This window comes from Melanerpes formicivorus, unplaced genomic scaffold (assembly GCF_026170545.1).
Source record: "Melanerpes formicivorus ecotype bairdi unplaced genomic scaffold, bMelFor1.0.p_v2 SCAF_47, whole genome shotgun sequence".
Taxonomy (NCBI): Eukaryota; Metazoa; Chordata; class Aves; order Piciformes; family Picidae; genus Melanerpes; species Melanerpes formicivorus.
In genome coordinates, this window is record NW_027142399.1 from 541,383 (window position 1) to 563,325 (window position 21,943).

At 59.1% G+C, this 21,943-nt stretch overlaps 4 protein-coding genes across 5 annotated transcripts in view; 3 read left to right on the forward strand and 1 right to left on the reverse strand.

Moving 5' to 3' along the window:
• Nucleotides 1-541: 541 nt before the first annotated feature.
• On the forward strand, nt 542-7,091 carry NLRX1 (NLR family member X1). Its single transcript, XM_068159950.1, has 9 exons — nt 542-719; nt 2,011-2,138; nt 2,320-2,380; nt 2,517-2,614; nt 2,902-3,518; nt 3,963-5,377; nt 6,161-6,247; nt 6,352-6,603; nt 6,767-7,091. The coding sequence occupies exons 2-9, from the start codon at nt 2,018-2,020 to the stop codon at nt 7,083-7,085; spliced, it is 2,970 nt and encodes a 989-aa protein (XP_068016051.1). The 5' UTR covers nt 542-719; nt 2,011-2,017; the 3' UTR covers nt 7,086-7,091.
• Nucleotides 7,092-7,161: 70 nt separating this feature from the next.
• NHERF4 (NHERF family PDZ scaffold protein 4) lies at nt 7,162-11,811 on the forward strand. 2 transcript variants are annotated; one of them, XM_068159951.1, is made up of 10 exons: nt 7,162-7,234; nt 8,501-8,528; nt 8,843-8,907; nt 9,120-9,331; nt 9,485-9,671; nt 9,755-9,891; nt 9,967-10,171; nt 10,357-10,553; nt 10,708-10,878; nt 11,129-11,811. In XM_068159951.1, exons 1-10 carry the CDS (start codon nt 7,192-7,194, stop codon nt 11,171-11,173), a joined length of 1,290 nt encoding a protein of 429 aa, XP_068016052.1. In that variant the 5' UTR covers nt 7,162-7,191; the 3' UTR covers nt 11,174-11,811. The 2 variants fall into 2 exon arrangements, with proteins under 2 accessions (XP_068016052.1, XP_068016053.1); XM_068159952.1 differs by lacking the exon at nt 7,162-7,234 and adding an exon at nt 7,533-7,868.
• A 170-nt stretch (nt 11,812-11,981) lies between these two features.
• Nucleotides 11,982-13,105, reverse strand: DRC12 (dynein regulatory complex subunit 12 homolog). Its single transcript, XM_068159895.1, has 4 exons — nt 13,012-13,105; nt 12,376-12,535; nt 12,187-12,313; nt 11,982-12,110 (listed from the first exon to the last, which is right to left on the reverse strand). The coding sequence occupies exons 1-4, from the start codon at nt 13,091-13,093 to the stop codon at nt 11,982-11,984; spliced, it is 498 nt and encodes a 165-aa protein (XP_068015996.1). The 5' UTR covers nt 13,094-13,105.
• Nucleotides 13,106-15,345: 2,240 nt separating this feature from the next.
• CBL (Cbl proto-oncogene) overlaps nt 15,346-21,943 on the forward strand; it is a 45,362-nt gene continuing 38,764 nt past the window's right edge. Inside the window, exons 1-2 of the mRNA XM_068159953.1 lie at nt 15,346-15,630; nt 21,425-21,672. Of these exons, the coding sequence (XP_068016054.1) occupies nt 15,484-15,630; nt 21,425-21,672 (395 nt within the window). The 5' untranslated portion in view covers nt 15,346-15,483. The remainder of the gene's footprint in view (nt 15,631-21,424; nt 21,673-21,943) is intronic.

A 21,943-nucleotide genomic window follows, 5' to 3' on the forward strand; every position in this document is an offset into this window, starting at 1 on the left:
GAGGCATTTCCTGGGGCAGCACCCAGGGACTGAGCAAGGTGCAAGCAACCTTGCAGATACTGTTGGCTCTGGGCTCAGCACCACCTTACTGGTTTGCCAGAGCAGATCTGCAAGCAGCAAGTGGGCATCCAGTGTGCATGTCCCTGCACAGCCACGCAAAACCAGGTAGTGCTGGCTGCCCTGCTAGCACAGCTTCCTCTGGGGCCGTTGTTGCCCTGCTCCCTGCACCGTGTGAGCATGGGCGCGTTGTGCTCCGGAGCAGAATTTGTCCTTGCGGGCTCCTATCGCACAGCCGGCTGGGGATGCAGAGCCTCCAAGCGTGTCCGGAGGAAACCCTCCCTCACAGCACTGCTGGTAAGAGCCCAGGACCCTGTATGCCCCTGTGCTTGGGGGTACAGGGGTTTGCCGTGCCACTGTGCCTGCCAGCTCCTCTGTCGTGGCTCCAACACGGTGCCGTGGGCACCCTGGCAGGCTGCTCGGTGGAGCCGGCAGCGGCAGCTGGCAGCGGCCGTGCGCGGGGCGGGCCGGGATGGCGCTGCAGGAAGTCAGAGCTGCGGAACCGCCGCCTCCGGAGGAGCCTCTGCCCGGGACAGCGATGGAAGGAGGCAGCTGAGCAGCATCAGGCTCTGCGCCACCGGCCCCGGGAGCTCGGCGCCTGGCAGCAGGAGCAGAAGGAGGCTTGGGCGGCTCAGACTCCCCGGCACGGAGTCCCGCTGGAGGTAACCCCACGGCCATCGCTCAGCACTGCCCCGGGCCCCACACCGCCATGGCCGTGGCCGCCGAGTCCCTCTGGGCGGGCAGCGAAGCAGGGGGGCAGGAGGGCTCAGGAGCCAGTGCGCAGGGGCGGCCGTGCCCGGGGGGTGCCCAGAGGGGGGCTGCGGCAGGCGGGCGGTGCGGGGCTCTCGCTCGGGCAGTGCCCTGCTCAGCCGGGCGGGCCGGGAGGGGGCCGGGAGACGGCCATGGGATACGTCGGGTTTGCTCGCTGCTAAGACCTCAAGGGCAGGACACCCAGGTTCAAGGTCAGCCCCACTGCCCCCAGCGCCTTGCCTCAGTTTCTCCATCTGAGAGCCTGCCAGAGCCCTGGGCTGCGGGAGCTGCCGGTAAGCCGCCAGCCGGCTCGACCCCTCCTAGGGGATGCCAAGTGTGGAGAGATTTGCAGGCTGTCCCTTGCTGCCTGCTGGAGTTTGCCTCCACTTTCCCCACACTTCGTGTCTCAGTTTCTCAGGATGTTGGGAGCAGTAACTCCTGCTCCTGAAGGCTCATCCTTGGGGTGGGAGCTGACTCAGTGCTGCCACAGCCGGTTCTGCCAGATGGAGCCCTGCCGGGGCAGGAGAGGCTGGGCAGGGCGCTGCCACACCACCTCCCTGTGGAGCAGAGCTGCCAACCCCCTCCTGCTCTGCCCCACAGAGTAAGGCCCGTGGGGGGCAGCTGCCTGAGCACCCTGGAGCTATTGAGCTGTATGTCCCCCTCTGAAGATGGGAGCTATGCCTGGGGAAAAAGCACCCTGTGCTGGGCTGGACGTGGTGCAGCTCTGAGGGACCAGCTGAGCCCCAGCAGCCCCTGCTGCTTTAAATGGGAGGAGGCTGTGCACAGAAAGGATGGCACTGCCCACCAGGGCCAGCCACCATGGGCAGCCCCAGGCTCTGTCAGGGCCAGACTGGGTGAAGCCACCATGCATGTGGATATGGAATCACTTTCATTTTCTGCCTTCCCTACTGTCTCCTATCTCCCAGCCCTAGCCCCTGGTTTTACTTGGTAGTTTGGGGATGGCAGTTGGTCTGCTCTTCATAGGAAGCCCTGATATATCTGAGGTGGGCTATGCTTCTGCCAGCTCAGCTCCAGCAGCCACCCTGAAGCCAGCCTGCTGCTGCTCCCTGTGGCAGATGGGTTTGTGGGGTCAGATGTGGGAGGAGGTTGTTCCTGATCCAGGCATCTCTGGGCTGGGCTGAGGCAAGGAACCAGCCTGTCTAGATAGCCAGCTTGCCTCATGGGCTGTGGCCTCTCTTGCAGGTAGAGGATGTGGAAGGCCGGGTGGTGCCAGAGCTGCCTGCCCTGGGGCAGCTGGGCACAGCTGCATCGATCCCTGCCAGGCAGCAGGGCAGCCCGAGCTGTGCATCTGTGTGCTGCTTCAGTGCCAGGTGAGCTGGGCTCTGTGGACTATGGCCCTGACTCTGTCCTGCCCCCAGGGAAGCTCTGTGCCTGGTGGATGTCCCTCCCCAGCTGCACTGTGCAATCTGTGGCTCACCCCAGCAAGATGTGAAGCTGGTGAGGGGCTGGAGAAAGCCATCCCTCAGCATTTGTGTTGTTCTTCCCCCACAGGCATTCCAGGTAGCTACTCCCTCAGGAAACTCCTTCGTGCAAGCAGCCTTTCCCACCCCAGGTACAGTACCACACAGCTGGGACCTGGCCCACTTTGCTCTCTGGCTGTTTGCCACAGGACCTGGGTGGCTGCTTTGAGACCCCTGAGGCTGTTGCTGGCCCCTGCCCAGTTCATGACACTCTCCTTCCTCTTGCAGAGGCTGTGTCCGTTACCAGGGAGGGTCTCAGGACCACTCTGTCCAGCCCAGATCCTCTCGCCACGGCACACCCCAGCTGAGGAATGTGGCCTCTTCTGGTAAGCTTGCAGCCCTGTGCTGAAGAAGGTGGAGGGTCCCACAGTGGATTGGGAGCAGCTGTGGGTCTGGGCAGCATGAGGATTAGCAAGAACTGGGTTCTGTCCTCCTTTCCTGCAGCCACATCGCTGCAGTGGCTTGGGGTAGGCAGCTTCCTCTGTCCCTTGGTATGAAGAAGCCTTTGTCTTGTAAATCACCTAGTCATGAGGGCTGTGGTGATAGGTTGGACTCGATGATCCTCGAGGTCTCTTCCAACCTTAGTGATACTGTGACACCTTCCTCTTCCCAGAGGCCATCAAGAAGCACCAGAGGAGCCTGGCTGCGTGGTTCAGCCACCAGCCCAATGAAGAGAGGCAGTTTGGCCCTTCCTTCTCGCTGGACGCGGTCCACGTGGATCCAGTGATCCGGGAGAGCTCCCTGGAGCAAATCTTGAAGCCCTCACCTGACTTAACCATCCAGAACCAGCTGCAGCAGTCCTGCAGCCAGGTTATCAGCCTCCAGAACCTTTTTGACGTGGATGCCTGCGGGCGCCAGGTGAAGAACGTGGTGCTGTATGGCACGGTGGGCACGGGGAAGAGCACGCTCATCAAGAAGCTGGTGGTGGACTGGTGCCACGGGCGCCTGCCTCGCTTTGAGCTGGTCATCCCCTTCTCCTGTGAGGACCTGTCCCACAGCCATGCCCCCATCTCCCTGCGGCGCCTCATCACCAAGAAGTACCAGCACCTCCGGGACCTGGTGCCAGTGCTGGGCGCTTCCAACCTCAAGGTGCTGTTCATCCTCAACGGTCTGGAGCGCCTCGACTTGGACTTCCGGCTGGCTGGCACGGAGCTGTGCTGTGACCCCAGTGAGCCTGTGCCCCCCTCTGCCATTGTGGTCAACCTGCTGCGCAAATACCTCCTGCCAGAGGTCAGTGGTATCCCCTCAGCTCCTTCCTGCTGGGGCGTTGCAGACAAGGGGCGTTGTGCTTGTTGCTCATAGACCAGCTGGCTGTGAGTGAGCAGGCAGCCTCCGTTCCTGGAGGATCTCACCAAGGTGGCCTCGTGTCACTGATGTTGGTTTGTCTCTGGGGGCTCTTTAGGCAGGCCTGGTAAGGCAAAGAGGACAGTCTGCTGGGCTGTGGTCTTCCAGACTTGACATTTGTTTAGCAGGAGATGGAGAAAGTTCTTCTGTCCCCTCCACCTGGGCCAGGTTGGAACCAATGCCCTTTGGGCTGCAGCTTCTTGAACCCCAGGCCCTGGGTGGTGTGATCCTGGTGCACCCATCTGTAGGTTATGTACTTGGAACCCTGCTGAGCTTAGATGAAAGCCAGAGAGGGTGCACCTCCAAACTCACTCAGCCCTCTGCTTCCAGGCCAGCATCATCGTCACCACGCGTCCGTCGGCAGTGCGCCGCATCCCTGGCAAGTACGTGGGTCGCTACGCTGAGATCTGTGGCTTCTCAGACACCAACCTGCAGAAGACGTACTTCCAGATGCGCCTCAGCCAGCCTGGCTGCAGCGGGGAGAGCAGTGTGGGCAGCAGCTCAGGGGAGCAGGAGGACTTGGTGGAGATGCTGTCGAGGAACTTGGAGCGCCACAACCAAATTGCCGCTGCCTGCTTCTTGCCCTCTTACTGCTGGCTGGTGTGCACCACGCTGCACTTCCTCTACTTCTCGAGGACGGTGCCTCCCAGCCAGACCCTGACTGGCATCTACACCAGCTTCCTGAGGCTCAACTTCAGTGGGGAGGTGCTGGACAGCACCGACTCCACCAAGATCTCCATGATGAAGTACGTAGCCAAGACGGTGGGCAAGCTGGCCTACGAAGGGGTGATGTCCCGCAAGACCTGCTTCTCTGAGGATGACCTACAGCAGTGCTTTGAGGTGGAGATGAAGACTGAAAGGGAGCTCAACCTCCTGGAGGTCTTCCGCAGCGACGTCTTCCGCTTCTTCCTCACGCCCTGTGTGCAGCCAGGCAAAGAGCACACCTTTGTCTTCACCATCCCTGCCATGCAGGAGTACCTGGCGGCCCTCTACGTAGTGCTGGGGGAGAAGAAGAGCCTGGCACAGAGGCTGGGGAAGGAGCTGTCAGAGGTCATTGGGAAGGTGAGTGATGATGCTGTCATCCTTCTGAACATCATCTCCAAGGTGCTGCCCTTGCGCTTCCTGCCGGTGCTCTTCAACCTGCTCAAGATCTTCCCTCGCTACTTCTCGCGGCTGAGCGGTAAGGACCGGGATGCTATTGCCCACACCATGGCAGAGGAGCTGTTCAAAGAGGAGGACTACTACAACGATGATGTCTTGGACCAGATCAACTTCAGCATACTGGGTGTGGAAGGCCCCATGCGCCACCCTGACGAGGCCTCCGAGGATGAGGTCTTTGAGCTCTTCCCCATTTTCATGGGGGGAATACTGTCCCGCCGGAACCGTGCCATCCTCGAGCAGCTGGGCTGCTCCATCAAGAACCTGGCAGCCTTTGAGATTGCCAAGGCCATGAAGAAGACAGTCATCAGGAAGGGCCGCAGGGGGCTGCCCCCCTCGGAGCTGATGGACTACCTCTTCTTCCTGCACGAGTTCCAGAACGAGCGCTTCACGGCCGAGGCCGTCCGCTCCCTCCGCACCGTCAACCTCTCCTCTGTCAAGATGACTCCTCTCAAGTGCTCTGTCCTGGCATCTGTCATGGGCACCACGTGCCACGAGGTGCAGGAGCTGAACCTCTCCTCCTGCAATCTGGACGCTAGAAGCTTGAGGATTCTCTTCCCGGTCCTGCTGCGATGCCAAGCTCTCCAGTGAGTACCACCTTCTGCCCTCGGGCAGTGCTCAGGGCCTGGGCTCTCCCTCACCTCTGCCCATCGCAGGAATGCAGTAGGAGCCCGAGAGTGGCCTGCGTGCCCTGTTTATCCTCGGTGCACACCTAGGAGACTGCAGCCTCCAAAGTGCAACACTCCCTGAGCAGCCTTCCTAGGGCACTGCATGCTGGGATTTGCAGTCCCAGTACAGCCTCCTTGGGCAGCTCTCTGCATCTGGTACCACAGCCTGGGCTGCCAGCTCTCCTGGCAGACGCAGGACCCTCCCATTGCTTGGAGCCACCCCCGCATTCGCTGGCTCTGCTCCTGCTGACTGCCAAGGGTGGGAGCCTGGGCTGGGTTCCGTCCCATTCGGTGTGCGGAGCCGCAGTGTTCCCTGCGCCCGGGAGGTGGCGACCCGCTCCCGGCGGAGCAGGGCTCGGCTGTGCAGCAGGGCGGTGCGGCGCTTTTCCTTCCTCCAGATGCTCGCGAGGGCTCGGTGGGGTCCTGATCCCTCCTCAGACTTTCACCCACTCTCTGAGGACTCTGCACCCCCTTCCCCTTCCTTGTTTCTGCTGTCACTGGCGTTCCTGGCTGATGCTACCCAGGCTCTGATGTGGTTTCAGTGTGCTTGCTTTTGGAGAGGAAGCCTTGCATGGCTTTGCCTGGGGAGCCCAGGTAGGACAGTGCTGAGGAGAGCCAGGGCAAGTGGAGAGACCAGGGTTGGCAGCCTGGCAGGTGGCAGCCGTTTCAGTCCTGCCACCCCCATGTTTCCCTCTGCATCAGTCTGCAGCTCAACAGCCTGGGCTCTGACGCCTGCAAGGAAATCCGTGACCTGCTTCTGCATGACAAGTGCGTGGTGAGCAGCCTGCGGTGAGTAGAACCTCTGTCCTTGCATGAAACTGCCTCTGCTGCCCACCACGTGCCCTGGGCTTCGTGCTCAGCCTTGGCATTGCCCTGAGCTCCTGTGCCCACAGGCTGGCCAATAACCCAGTGGGCGAGCAGGGGGCACAGTACCTGGCTGAGGCGCTGGCAGGCAACCGCTCGCTGACCCATTTGTCCCTGCTGCACACCGCGCTGGGGGACCAGGGCGTCGAGGTCATTGCTCAGCACCTGGCTGAGAACCAGCACCTCCAGGAGCTCAACCTGGGCTACAACTCCCTGACAGACGCAGCCGCCCTGCGTGTGGTGGAGGTGGCCAAGAAGCACTCGACTCTGGACAAAGTGCAGTGAGTTCACCCTGCCCCATCTCTTCCCAGCCAATGCCTCTGCCCCAGCGTCCCTCCCTATGGCAGCAAGCAGGGAGCCCCTCCCTGCCTCTGTATCTTGCCCCTCTCCCCCCTTCCCCCCAGCCCTGACAGTGTCCCCTGGTGCTTTTCTCTCAACCTGCAGTCTGTACTTCAACGACATCAGTGAGGAGGGCAAGCGAGTGCTGCACAACCTGCGCATGGACCGGGACGGTGTCAGAGCTTTGGTCTTCCTGACAGCTGGCACCGACGTCTCTGACTACTGGTCCCACATCCTGAGCGTGGTGCAGAGGAACCTGCCCTTCTGGGACCGTGAGCGGGTCCTGCAGCACCTCACCCTCATCCTGCAGGACCTGGAGAGCAGCCGGAGGCAGACTGCCAACCCCTGGAGGAAAGCCAAGTTCCTACGAGTTGAGAGTGAAGTCAAGAAGATGCTGGGGAAGCTGCAGCATGGAACCCTCTAACCTGCTGCCCATCCACTCAGCCAGGGAGGGAGCAGTGCTGCTGGGGAGCAGAGACTGCAGCGTCCCTCAGCAGCAGCAGCTTCCCTGCGACCTTATCCCTGTGGAGATGCCCAGTGGTTGGGTGCTGCCGAGGCTGTCAAAGGTGCTGGGTACGTGGGGCTCAGCCCTCCACTGTGGGCAAGGCTGGAGTGTGGGAGAGCTGCACAGAGAGCAGGCCAGGAGCAAATGGGACTTGTTCTCCTGGGCTTGTAGAGACCCAGCTCCTGCATCCTGGCTGCAAGCTGCAGCAGTGGCTCTGGGGCAGGACTCAGGCTTGCTTGTGAAAGCTTTGGTAGCATTAAAGTGCACCACTTTGTTCCCACTGAAGCCAAGACTTAGTCTCCTCTCTGGGTCCTTCTGGGGGAGGTGCTGCTTCAGCTGTCCCTCCAGCAGCTGGGTTGGAGGGCTCTGGCCCTTGCCCATCTCATGAGACCAGAATGGGGCAGTCCACTTTGCCTCCAGTTGGTCTTCCTCACCATGGGGTTTCCTTTGGGGCAGCTGGAAGCTGGGGACACCACTATCTGTTCCCAAGATGGGTGTCCTAGGGTGCTGGCCACTGCTCCTAGCTCTGCTGGGCCAAGGGCTGGGGCAGTGTCTCAGGCCTGAGAGGACAGAGGAGACGTTGGGGCTGTTTAACCATTAAACCTGGGGCGTCTTGGGAGGGGCGGGGACAGAGCCTTCCCTGCCACTTCACGCTGTACCTTGCTCCCTTCACACTCACCGCAGTCATGAAGCAAACAAAAGGTAGGTACTGGGGCAGTGGGGCTTCATCTTGAGCAGACCCTTCCACACATGCACATCCCCAGAGCCTGCTTCCACGTGCAGGAAGCAATGTCAGAGCCCAGGCAGGCCGTGGGAAGGAGCCAGAGGCGGCCGGGAAGATACCGATGCGGGCTGCAGGGCCCCCTGGCAGGATTCCCCTCTCTCTGAGTTTGGGGATCCCTGTGCTGGAAGTGGTGGGGAGGGGTTTTATGAGGAGGTGACAGGGAAAAGCCTCTGGTTCCACCCAGCTCCCTGGGGCCCTGCTGACCCTTCTCATCTCTCCCTCAAAACCCCTGTAAGCCCCCGGGTCGCAGCTCCATCCTGGTACCACTGGTGCTGCAGGACCCTGTTGGAAAGGGCAGAAGGTGACCACTGGACCCAAGGAGTAATGTCCTGCTGCTTTGAAATGCAAGGGGACACTTGTGACAGGGCCAAGGGCACAGCTGTGCCCAGGCACAGGCTGTAGCTGGGAGGCAGAGGGGCGGGAGAGGCAAACCCAGCTCACCTAGTGTGGCATGGGCAGCCTCTGAATGGATGAACCCTGAGAGCTGGAGAGTGTGGGGTCTGCTCCCAGCCCACTGCCTCCTGCACTGACCTCTCCTCTCCCTCTGCAGGACTCGAGGGTGACAAGAAGTCCATCATGTAAGTGCTAAGCTACCCCTGGCCAGGGGCTTTCAGGGGCTGTGCTGGGGCAGCTGAGGTGGTGTGGGTTGTGGCTGCCAGTCCTAGCTGCCTACCTCAGGAAGGTCTTTCCTGAGTTGTTAACTCAGAGATGCGAGGGGCAGTCCAGAGGGAGATCCCCTCCTGGGTTTCCCCAAGGAAGAGGAAGCACTGGGACTGGGGCCACACACTGCCCTTTCTGGGAGGAATGGGGCTCCCCCCAGCAGGACTGGGGGGGCAGCAGGCAGGCCATGCTGCTGCACTGATGAGGCCTTTCCTGCCCTTTATCATTTCAGAAAATTTGAGTTTAACCCCAAAGTTGGGATCGACAACCCTGCCTTGTCACTGGCTGAGGACACGGGTAACTACCCTCACCTCCCAGGGCACCCTTGCCTTAGTGTGGCATCCTGGCAGCTGGGTGCTGCTGGGCTCCTGGGCTCTCTCACAGTGGGGTGTTGTGGGGGGGTGAACACATCAGGTAGTGGGGATGGAGAGACCCCAACCCAGGATGGAGTAAAGAGCTCGGGTTAGGATCCCTGCGGGGCACCGCTCACGGGCTGTGCTGCCACGCAGATGGTGAGGGCCTGGGGGAGCTCCGCTTCTATCTCCTGAGCAAGGGCAGTGCAGAGACCTTCGGCTTCTGCCTCCACGAGGAGTTGGGCTGCCAGGGCCACATCGTCCGGCAGGTGGAACTGGGAGGGCTGGCCCAGCGCAGGGGGATGCAGGATGGAGACCGACTCCTCCAGGTCAATGGCCACTTTGTGGACGACATGGACCACTGCAGGGTAAGCTGGGCGCACCCCTGGGCCCTGCAGACGTCCAGGTCCTCCCCAGCCAGGGGCACAGAAGCTCCTACCTTGCTGCACCCTGGGGCCCTGATCCTACAGGCTGTGGTTGGAAGGGAACCCTGCCCAAGGTTCACTGCCTGGGTCCTTCAGGTGGTTCAGAAGATCAAGGCCAGCGGGAACCAGGTCCTGCTGGCGGTGCTGGATGGTGACTCCTACGTGACAGCCAAAGCCCTGGGCCGGGACCTGTCCCAGCTGCTGCCAGCTGACATCCGCCCACGCCTCTGCCACATCGTGCAGGACAGAAGCGGTTTTGGTTTCAGCGTCTCAGGTCCAGAAGGTAAAGCAGGCAGTGGGATGCAGGTGCTGTGAGCCTCCCCTGCGCAGTGCCCTGCTCACCCCAACGTGCATCCCCCCCTGCAGGCATGAAGGGCACCTTCCAGCTGTCGGTGCAGCAGGGTGGACCAGCAGAGAGAGCAGGGGTGCCAGCAGGCTCCTGGCTCCTGGAGCTGAACGGGGCCAGCGTGAGGAGCTACTCACAGGCACAGCTCACCAGGAAGGTCTGTGTGCTGCTGGCACTGCTGAGCGGGGGGCCAAGGCGGGCAAGATCACTGAGCACTCTGTTTCCCATCCAGCTTAAGCAGAGTGGCAGCAAGGTGACACTGCTGGTGGCATCCAGTGCCGTGGAGGAGTTCTACCGTCTGCGGGGTCTGCAGGTCGCAGCTGCTGTGGCAGACACCTCCTGGCTGCCTTTCAAGGCCCGGGAGCTGCACCTGGTGAAGGGTCCAGATGGCTATGGGTTCCTGCTCAAGGAGGATGACTGCATCTCAGGGGCCACAGGTGAAGGGGGCTGAGAGGGACAGTTGTGACTGAGCAAGGCATGTCTGAGTGGCAGGAATAGCTGCAAGCCTTCTGCTCACAGGAGGACCCTGTCCCCACCCTCACACAGGGGGTCAGGGGTGACAGGCCTCCTCTGGCTGAATGCCTCTGAGAGCATCTCCCCATCCTCTGTGCTCCTGTGGCAGGCCAGTTCCTGTGGGAGGTGGATGCAGGGCTGCCAGCCGAGCAGGCAGGGATGAAGGATGGAGACCGACTGCTGGCCGTGAATGGCGAGAGCGTGGAGGGGCTGGACCACCACCAGACGGTGCTCAAGATCCGTGCCCACGATGACCAGGTGGTACTGCTGGTCATCGACCCTGCTGGCGACCGCTTCTACCACTCGGTGGGTTTGGGGCACCCAGGGTGGTCCCCAGCTGGCTGGGCAGCCCCGGGGTGTCGGGATGGGTGTCTTGTCCCCAGGCCTGCACAGTGAGCTCCTCCCTGGGGAACCTGGCTTGCCATGGAGCTGTACAGCTGTCCCTCTTCTGCTCTTCCAGATTGGGCTGTCCCCTCTGCTGTCCTTTGAGAACAGCAGCCCTGCCTCAGACTCCCACACGCCCTCCCCACCCTCTCCCAGCGGCTCTCCTGGACTCTGTCACGTTGAGCTGCAACCAAAGGGAGCTGGCTCCTGGCTGGTGGCTGCTGCCAACAGCATAACACTCACACAGGTAAGCTCTCTTGCCAGGCTCTTGGGGCAGTGCTGCTCACAGCCTGGTGCTGCTGAGTCCTGGCACCCTCCTGCCTGGCCTGCCCTGCCCTAATATTTCTCTTGGCACTTGTGAGGCTGACAGGAGAGGGCTGTGTGGTCTGCTGGCCAAAGGAGCCAGGCAGAAAGACCTCTCCAGCTTGCTGAAGGGTGGAGTGTGGTGGGGTGGGTGGTCGTGTGGTGCCCACAATGCCCCTGCTGTGTCCCCACAGAGCCCACAGAAGGAAGAGAAGAGGAGGCTGCACCAGGAGTTCTAATGGCCCGAGAGCACCCTGCCTGTGACCAGGCTGCTTCACACAGCTCCTCGACCCAGCTCGCATCCAGCCTCTTGGTGCTGCCCTGCTGGGTACCTGGAGGGCACAGCACTGCTCAGCATGGCCCTTGCACACACAGCTGCTGTGTCTCCATGCCCACAATGGCACTGGCAGCACCACACCTCCCAGAGACTCACCTTCACTGACCCGAGGCTGCCTCCAAGCTGCTATTAACCACGGCAGTGACTTCTTGTAACCTGAAGACAAACTTGTGTCTTTGCCTGCCCAGCTGCCTCCAGGGGCATCCAGAGACATTGCACTGGAGCTCCTAGGAGGAGCCAGGGCACTGCCCTCCACACCATGGCACAGGAGGGAGTAGCCTGAGGCTTCTCTCATCCCTGGACTGGCCTTCAGGCCGCTGTGTGACATGGAAAGGGAGCAGCAGAGACTGACATGGCCCTGGAGGAACAAATCCTCCAGCTCTCAGCCTGCTGGCTCAGGTCTGTTCCTGCATGGATCTCTCTCTTGTGCTGCTCTTCTCACCCACCCTGTGAACCTGTGGGCAGTGAGTGCCCAGCACCCATCACAGCACTGCTCCATCACCCCGTTGGGGTGTGATTAAAGGACAAGCAGACACTGCAGTGTGTGTGGGTGATGTTATGGAGAGGACTGTGACTCAGCAGTGCAGCCTGGGGCCAGACAGGATGGGCACCTGGCCCAGGGCAGCTGAGGTGTTGGGCAGAAGCTCTGCAAGTGTGCTGATAGGGAAATAGGGGCTGAGAGCCTATCCTGTTCCAGGAGCCCCAGGGTGCTATATCTCCAAGGGGGTGAGGCCAAGCTCTTGTAAGTGCTCCTTATGCTCCATGGTGATGGTTGTTCCTGTCTCTTCCCAGTGCCTGCTGGTCTCTGCCATCTTAGCTAGTCCAAGATCCAGGCTACCCTGGTGGGAAAGAGGAGGGTCAGGAGCAGAGACCATGCTGCTGGGGGGAGCCACCCCCAGCCACATCCCAACTCACATGGAGGATGTTCTCATACTCCCTGGCCATGGCACTGAGCCTGCTCTGCAGCTGGGTAGTGGTCCTGTTCCTCTCTGTTAGTGTCTGTGTGACAGTCTCCTGTGTGGGTGACTCCCTTCTCCCCTCACTCCTCCCAAGTGCGCTTTGCTGCCCTGGAGTGAACTCCATCCTGACCTACCACTGAGGAGCATACCAAGATGTTCCTGCAGGCTCTTCATCTCCAGGCACTGGCTGTGGGCTGTTGGCTGATTCTGCAGCTCCTGGTATTGCCAGGGAAGGGAGAAGGTGACCAGAGTGTTGACCACACAAGGAACAAGCAGGCAGTCCCTGGCCAGACATGACCTGAGGGCTGCACTTGCAGGGTGACTCTCAGAAGCACCTTCTCCCCTGAGAATGCTGCTGTGGTAGGGGGTGGGGAGCAGGAGGAAGCTGTGGAGGGAAAGTTGTACTCACTGCTGAGCATGGGAGAGTGAAAATGAGCAGGGAGCTTTGCATGTGGCACAGACCACAAACCTGTGGCTGGGGTTTTACCTCTGTGAGTGTCAGCCCCTGCTGGAGCGCTAACGGAAACGGCGAAGCAAAGACTTTCCCAGGCAGGGGAGCCTCTGCCTCTGTTCTCTCCTCAGCTGGGGTGTAGCATGTCCGTGGCCAGAGCTTTTGCCATGCTGATAGCACGGTGGGGAGCAGGCCTAGCACGCAGCAGGGGGGTTTTGTGCCGAGTGGTCAAGGCCAAAGGGAGAGGTGGGGTAAGTTTGGCTGGCTTCTCTCACCAAGATGGGAGGTCTCTGCAGCTGTCCCATCGACCCCTGCCCCCTCTGCCCTTACCATCATGAATGCCTTGCTTGTCTTCCCATGCCTGCTTCAGTGTCTTCTCCAGGTCCCTGAGCCTCCTCCTGAGCTTTTGCATCCCAGATCATGTCCCTCCAGAGAACTGCATGCAGAGACACACCGCACTGCCACGGTGACCCACACCACGGAGACGCACGGCTGGAGTACAGTCAGAGGCTGCCTTCCACACCACGCTGGGTAGCTATTGCTCCTTGGGGGACCTTGGTCCAGCAGTGACTTATTCCTAGCCTTTCCCTGCTCCCCAAACCAGGGGGATGTGGACACCTCCTCAATCAAAGGGGCACCAGTGCAGCTGGCTGGCAGGCAGTGTGGGGCACACAGAAGGGAAGAGGAGCACAGGTTTCTCCCTTTCCTTGGGAAGCACAACCAGCAAGGAACCTGGACACTGCTCTTACCCACAACCACAGGCACTGCAGAGGGGGAGCCAGGGCCCCCAGACACACTCTTGGCTGCCAGCTGCCAGACTGGAGGGAGGCTGTTTCAAAACAAGCAGTGTGCCATGGCTTTCTGGCAGAGCAGGGGCGAGTGACCACTGTGCTGACCAGGGCCCTGAGGGACAGAAGCAAAGAGCCACCTTGCAGAGGGGTGTTGGGTTCCTCTTTCCTGCAAGGAGGAAACAGTCTCAAGCGAAAGCAACCTTTGCTTGAAGTCTCACACGTAAACACAGCCATGGCTTGGAGTGAATCATGCCCAGAGAAGCAGATAGTTAGGAATGTAATTGCTCAAGCATGTGCCCTGATCTCTTTGGAGGAGGGCCACGGTGATTTTTATATTTAGCCTCACAAAGATGGTGTAACCCTCCCCAGTCCTCTCCCCAGGTACTTGTGGTATCCCAGAGTTGGCCAGGGCAGCCTCCGGTGGTCAATCCGGCTTGACTATTAGCCAGAATCCATTAGCATCTAATGGGAAAAGCCTCAGGAACACTGCCTCAATAAATGTTGACATATTTGAGGTCAATATAATCCTTAGGAAAATTTACCCAGGTAATTAAAGCCAGACAAGGAGCTGCCTGTCCCAGAAATATTTACCAAGCTTTACCAAAGGCAGTAAAATCAAGACAGGGTTTCATAACCAAGCTGGGCAGAGCTCCCCTGCTGCACAACAGCACAGAAGAGTTTGGGTGGGAAAAGACCTTTAAGATCACCAGGTGTAGCCACTACCTGGGGTGCTACACTATGGCCTTCAGCATCACCTCTCTGTGTCTTTCTCTAGCTAGTGCTTCATGCTGCTTCCCCCTGTCCTCCGTGCCTGATGCTCCAGCAAGCTCTGTGCTCTGCAGGAATTCATCAGCAGCCATCGCCGCTGGCGTGCCAGGGCAGCAGCTCTTCTGTCCTGCTCTGCCTTGGCACACCTGGCACCCCAGGGGTCGTGGCGCCCACGCGAGAGGGGGTGCATGAGTGCCACAGGGGAAGCAAAGGGCTGAGCTGTGTTGTAGGGTTCATTTCCAGTGTCCCAGGAGACGGCCCTGGCCCCCCAGGAGGGACAGCTGCCCGGAGGACTGCTGCATCTTGCATCCTCCACCCTGCAGTCTCCATCCTGCGCAGCACCCTTGAGGGTGTGGTACCGGTTGGGGTCGGTTTCCCTCCTGCCGAGGGCTCACAGTTGGAGGATGCTGTCCTCGGCTGGGCTCAGCTCCCGTTCCACCCGGTGCCTGCCGTCTGCCCCAGCGGGCCGAGGGCGGCTTCTGCTTTCCCGCGACCTGAGCGAATGAAGCCCTTCAGGGCGAGAAGGTTTTGCCAGCCCGGTGCAGTGCGGTTCCCGCGGCCGCTTCCCGTTTTGGGGCTGGGCACCGGTCATTCGAAGAAAAGGGAAGGCGGTGGCTGGAAAGGGGAAACGATCTTGTTTTGCAAGCTCCGCAACCGGCGCGGCCCGGCGCGCAGCGGACCCGAGAGAGGGAACTGCCAAGTCGCCACCGCCGCGCCCGGCCCTGTCCCGCCGCGCTCTGTGCCCCGCTGTTCCCATGGCGACCCCGCCCCGCCCCGGGCCGCGCCCGCCCGCCCCAAACATGGCCGCAGCGTCGCCCTCGCCGCCGCCGTGCGCCTGCTCCCGGGCAGCGAGGCGGTGCCTCCCCACCGGGCCGCCTCTCGCCCCCCCGTTCCTCCGGGCGCGGGCGCTGACCAATCAGCGCCGACTCCTCCTCGGCGTTGGGGGCGGGCCCCGGCGCGCCGTGGGCCGGCTGGCCAATCGGAGCGCGGCGTGTCCAGGGCGGAGGGCGGGGCTGATTGGAGCCGGGCGCCTCCGCCGCCGCTGCCGCCACCGCCCGCGGCTCCCGCTGCTGCCGCCTGCCCGGCGCGGCCCGGCCCGGCGCGGCCGGCCCGCCCCTCCCTACGGGAGCGTCCCCCACTCCCGGTTACCCTGCAGGGTCGCGGCCCGGGGCCGGACGGGGGCGACGGGCAGGGCGCGGGTGTGGGCGCGCTCACGGCCGCCCCCCGCCCCCGCGCCGCCCTCATGTCGGCGCCGCTGAAGAAGGGCCCCGGGGGGCTGATCGGGCTCATGAAGGACGCCTTCCAGCCGCACCACCACCACCTCGGCCCTCACCAGCCCGGCGCGGTGGACAAGAAGATGGTGGAGAAGTGCTGGAAGCTGATGGACAAGGTGGGCCTGGCGGGGGCGTCGGGCCGCGCTGGGCAGGCGGAGGGGGCTGGGGGGGGCTCCGAGGGGTCGGGAGCCGCCCTCGTGGGCTGAGGTAGGGCTGGGGAAAGGGTCTTGGGCCTGGAGCTGGGCAGAGCGCCTCTAGGAGGCTGGGTTGAAGCGCTTGCGGGAGCTGGGCTTAGCGTAAAGCAGTGAGGAGAAAGGCAGATAGGGCTGTGCAGGGGTGGCAAAAGGCTGGGCTGAGGAGTCTGGGCCCGTGGGGTGGCTCTGAGGGTGCAGGGTGAGCTTTCGGCTGCAGGCTTGGTTGGGTGAAAGAGAGCTTCACGACTCGAGGTGGGGCTGGGGTGGAATGTTCGGGGAGGGCGAGAGCTGTGTGTGAGCACGGCAGCGCGCAAGGCAGTGAGGGGAGAGGATGGGGAGAGCCGGTGGGGAGGTGTGGGGCGGAGGAGAGGATGAGAGGCAGGGGGGAAGTGGGATGTAAAGATTGGAAGGTGTGGAGAGAGGGCAGCAGCTCTGCAGGTGGTGAGCTGCAGGCAGGACTCCAGGGGGCAAGAGGTTGGAGAAAGAGAGGTAGGTTTGGCGTGGAGGATGCAGAGCTGCTCGCGGGGACGTGGGATTTGTGCCCTCGTGGTTTTGTAGTCGCTGGGGTGGGTGGTGCTGGTGGAGCAGAGGCTGGGTTTGGGTAGGGCCTGGTGGGGAGCTGCAGGTGCAGCCTGGTGGAGTCAATAGCAAGGTCCTACCTGTGTGCAGCCGTGGAGGAGTCTAGAATTTACTTGTCTGAAGTTGAGCTTTGGCCTGTGATAGAGCCTGGTGTCTGAGCACTGGATGGTGAGGCTGAACATCTCTCTTGTGACAGTTCAGATTACTCTGGAGGTCCCTTCCAACCCTTAGGATTCTGTGGTGTGTTACTGAGTTTCTCACAAAGCCTTTTGCCTGGTAAAACCCTAAATAAATAACAATAAACCAACCCTCCTCTGCAATGGATGCATCTGGCTACAGAGAGATAAGGAGCATGAAAGCTGGTGTGAAACGACACGAAGTTGAACAACAAAAGCCTGTGGTGAGGGCAATGGAAAAACCATCTTCCAGTCCCACGCCTTCGTGGGGACAGTGCACGCCGGGGTCATTCAGACCCTCCCCTCCACTGTCTGTTTAAATGCCAGGAAATGGCTGCTGCTGGGGGCAGGACACCAGGACCTTTTGGCCTGATGGGCTATGGCAATTGATTTCCTAGCCTGGCTAGGTGTGTTGATGAATCCATTGTTCCAGGACATCCTGGTGAGTGGTTAGTGAGTGCTCACATGCCTCAGAGAGTGACCTGATGAAAGAAAAGTCGTCCCATGGCTTTTGCTGGGATTTTGGCTGATCCTCTTGAGGTTGTAGACAGGCGGATGATGGTCTGTTCTCCCAGGCAGCCAGTACCAGAACGAGAGGACACAGTCACAGGTTCAGGTTGGATATTAGGAAGAAGTTCTATACAGAAAGAGTGATTGCCCATTGCCCAGGGAGGTGGTGGAGTCGCTGTCATTGGGGGTGTTCAGGAGGAGACTTGCTGGGGTGCTTGGTGCCATGGGTTAGCTGTTTGGGTGGGTTGGATTGGTTGATGGGTTGGACACGATGATCTTGAAGGTCTTTTCCAACCTGGTTTGGTTTATTCTAAATAAAGGTTTATTCTCTTCATGTTGCTGTGGCTCAGCCTTGAGAATCCAGGCTAGGGTTGGGGTGTTGCAGTCTGAAGGCAGTGCAGGGGAAGAGCATCTCCAGAGTTGCCTGCAGTGCTTGGGGTGTGTCACCTCGCCACCTTCTTCCCCTCTGGGAGCAGAGCAAGCAGGGCCCATGGGCATACCTCATCCAGTTGCCCAGCAGGCTTACACCTTTCAACTTCTCTTTCTCTTTCCCCTGCATCCCTTGTGCATGCAGTGCCTGAATCTCCTGCAGTGAAGGCTACAGCAGGCAGGGGAGATGACTTTTTAAAAAGACATTAAACTACCTTCATGCCAAGAAGTCACTTTGTGTTGGCTGCCTCACCAGAAGACATGGCTGTGTGCTGCTGTGCTTGTGAGGAGCTGTGATCACCTTCTACAGAGAGAGGCTGGGAGAAAGGAAAAGGCCTTTTGAGAAGTGCCAATGGCTCTCTTGTAAACATGGAGGGCAAGCATGATGTGGGAAGGGCAGCTTGAGCTTGGCAGATGCAGCTTGGAGGGCTGCACATCTTTGCTCTTGTACAGGTGATAGAGATTCATAGAAGCTTGGAAGGGATCATCACCAGCCCAGGTTGCTCAAGGCCTTGTCCAACCTGACCTTGAACACTAATAGGGAGGGGGCATTCACAGCCTCCCTGGGCAACCTGTTCCAGTGTCTCCCCACCCTCACTGGTGAGAATTTCTTCCTCATCTCCAGCCTCAATCTCCCTTCCTCAAGCTTCAATCCATTCCCTCTCATCCTACATTTTAAATCCAGTCATAGTATCATATATATATGTAGTATATCATAGTCAGTCAAGGCAAGCTGCAGAGTCTTTGAGGGGACAGATTCAGACCCAGGGCAGGGAAATCTGCATGGATATTTTTTCCCCTCCAGTGAGTGGATAACAAAATGGTTCTGCAGAGCTGAGGGGGGAAGCAGTTTGTTGTTGTTGTGTTCTCCTCTTGAGTGGGGAAAGAAATCACTGAAGGCAATTTTAGGGTTCTTCACAGGCCTTAGATTCTGAGTCTCTTAGAATCCTCATGCTAAGCTTCCTTGCTCTCTCTGAAAGCCTTAGTGAAAGCCTTGGTCGTGGGAGAACAAAGCCCAGCCCAAGCAGACTCGGGTGAATAGGTGTTGCAGCTTACAGCCCGGGGTGGCCTCTGCTTGTTGCCATCTCACCTGACTGAAAATGTTCAGCTGCCCTTTTGTTTGTTTGTTTGTTTGTTCTTCTTGGGGCTGTTGTTTTTTTTTGGTGCTCAATTTCCTTCCACGTTGCTGGTCCCTGTGGAAGGCAGGGGAGCTGGCTGAGGGGCAGCTGTTCCCAGGGCTGGGAACATTCCTTTGGACGTCGTCACGACGCTGCAAGTGCACATGGAGAGCAAGCACCCAAAATGCAACTGCTTTGCCTGCTGCTGTCTTCTAAAGCAGCCAAGTGTGCTCAAGAGGCAGCAGCAGCAGCTCCTTGTTGTGCAGCTCTGTTGAAATGCTTAGCTTAGCTGCTTTTTGGTCTGCTTGGTAAAGCAAGCAGCTCATTTGCTAAGGAAATCACAGCGCTTTGGGCCTTTCTCTTCACTCCTGGAGCTGTCTTTGCAAGTTCACTTCTTGGGAGGCAGTTCAGAGAGGCTGTCAGAGTGAGTGGTTTGCAGAACTTGCTGCTGCTGGGGGGTGGGGGGAAGTTTTTCCTCATTTGAGAGTGAAGTTTGGTAGGCTGTTGAAGCACAGAGAGCACAGAGGGGCTGCTTCCTCCACAGGTATCCACTTTCAGTCCCCGTTTCAAAGAGGTGGCAGCCAAACTTGCCTGTTAGAGGTGGAACTTTCCTGTTATAAGGGCACTGAGAAGTGCATGCTCTGCCTTGTGAGCTTGCTTGATGTGGCTTCCTCCTAAGAGCTGATTGATTGCAGTGTTAAACTCACTGTGTGACAAAACAATTTCTGTTGAAGGGAAAAAATTCTGCCCTCCACAGCACAATTCAGCAGTGTCTGAGGAGCATATTTAGAGCCCATTCATGCTGCATAGCCAAACTAGTTTTATTCAGGGGACAAATGTGTTGAGTCCATTGATGTGGTTTGCTGTACAGCGTTCACTGGCTCCAAGGAAGCAGCAGCTGAGGCATCAGAGGCATCAGAATCAGCTTGGATAATCAGTTGTTGTCTGACCAGCATCTCCTTATCCAGACCTCCTAAGGTCTCTTCAGAATCATAGCATCACAGAATCAGTCAGGGTTGGAAGGGACCACAAGGAGCATCTAGTTCCAACCCCCCTGCCATGGGCAGGGACATGGAGGGGGAAGTGGGATAGCTTTTGTTCCCCCATGTGTTCTTGGAGAGCCTTTTTCAGAGATGTAATTCTGACAGTGCTTAGAGATTCACAGAATGGGTTGGGTTGGAAGGGACCTTCAAGATCATCCAGTTCCCACCCCCCTGCCATGGGCAGGGACACCTCCCACCAGCCAGACCAGCTTGCTCAAGGCCTGTTCCATCCTGGCCTTGAACACCTCCAGGGAGGGGACATCCACAGCCTGCCCTGGGCAACCTGTCCCAGAGTCTCCTCACCCTCACTGGAAGGAATTTCTCCCTCATCTCCAGTCTCAGTCTGCCTTCCTTGACCTTCAGTCCATTCCCTCTCCACCTGACAATGGCAGTCAGGTTTTGTTGTGGGAGTTCTGACACACTGAGTGCATTTCCCTTCACTGACACTGAGTCTTTCTGTCAGCTGAGGCTCTGCTGCAAGATCTAATTGGTGATGGCAGTCAACTCCCCAGGGCTGCTGTTTGCCTGCACCCTAAGTGGCAAAGTTAAGGGCTAGAGGACAGTTTCAGAAGACAGGTCTTTGTTTACCATTAGCATTTAAGTGTTTAAGGGAAGTAAAAGCATTTCAGTGCACTGTAGGGAACTGCTCAATTCTGCTTGCAGGTTTCACAAGGCTTTGTGGAAATGATGCCCTGCAAAAGGATGTGGGATTGTTCCTGTGCCTTCTCATGTCCACTTCCCTTAAGCTTTGCATTTTGCAGCCCTCCATTGTTTGATTCCTGTGCTCCCTTAGCCTTGGCATTGTCTTCAGGTTAGACCTCATTCATGTGCTTGGTTGTGGTAGTTTCAGGATGTGCCTGCTCCAGCACACTGAACAGCAAAGAATCTCTTCCTCATGCTGAGGTGAAGCTTACTCACAGATCCATAGATTCACAGAATGGTTTGGGGTGGAAGGGACCTTAACCATCATCCAGTTCCAACCCTCTGCCGTGGGCAGGGACACCTCCCACCAGCCCAGGTTGCTCAAGGCCTCATCCAACCTGATCTTGACCACTTTCAGGGAGGGAGCAAAACACTTCCTATGTTTCAGTTTGGTTCCATTGCCCCTTGTCCTATCACAGGACACCACTGAAAAGAGCCTGGCTCCTCCTTCTTGACAACTCACCCTTCAGATACTTCTGAACACTGATAGGGTTCCCTCTCAGGCTGCTCTTCAGAACACTAAATGGTTTGTAGAATAGAATAGACCAGGTTGGAAAAGCCCTTTGAGATCATCAAGTCCAACCTCTCACCCAACACCATCTGATCAACTACACCATGGCACCGAGTGCCTCATCCAGGCTCTTCCTGAACACCTCCAGTGATGGTGACTCCACCACCTCCCTGGGCAGCACATTCCCATGGCCAATCTCTCTCTCTGTGAAGAACTTCTTCCTAACATCCAGCCTGAACCTCCCCTGGCACAGCTTGAGACTGTGTACTCTTGTTCTGGTGCTGCTTGCCTGGGAGAAGAGACCAACCCCCTCCTGGCTGCAACCTCCCTTCAGGGAGTTGTAGACAGCAAGAAGGTCTCCCCTGAGCCTCCTCTTCTCCAGGCTAAGCAACCCCAGCTCCCTCAGCCTCTCCTCACAGGGCTGTGCTCCAGACCCCTCCCCAGCCTCATTGCCCTTCTCTGGACACCTCCAAGCCTCTCAATGTTCTTCCTAACCTGAGGGGCCCAGAACTGGGCACAGGACTCCAGGTGTGGCCTGAGCAGCGCTGAGCGCAGCGGTAGCGCCGGCAGGTGTTTGAGTCTCTGAGGACTGTTTGCTGTTTGGAAGCCTTCAAGATGTGGTTTCATCTTTGCTTTCCTTGCCCCCAGGTGGTTCGTTTGTGTCAGAACCCAAAGCTGGCCCTGAAGAACAGCCCCCCCTACATCCTGGACCTGCTGCCGGACACCTACCAGCACCTGCGGACCATCCTCTCGCGCTACGAGGGCAAGATGGAGACCCTGGGGGAGAACGAGTACTTCCGGGTCTTCATGGAGAACCTGATGAAGAAAACCAAGCAGACCATCAGCCTCTTCAAAGAAGGGAAGGAGAGGATGTATGAGGAGAACTCCCAGCCTAGGTAACGGGGAGAGAGGCGCTGGAGCGCTTCGGGGGGGCTCGAGCTCCGGGCGGCAGATCCTTGAGGGCAGCTTTAAGGCTGCAGCTTAGGCAGAGAGTCCTGACAGGGAGGGTGGGGAGACCCTGGGGCAGGGTGCCCAGGGAGGATGTGGATACTCCTTCCCTGGAAGTATCATAGTATCAGTCAGGGTTGGAAGGGACCACAAGGATCAGGCAGCCCCAACCCCCCTGCCATGGGCAGGGACACCCCACACTAGATCAGCCTGCCCAGA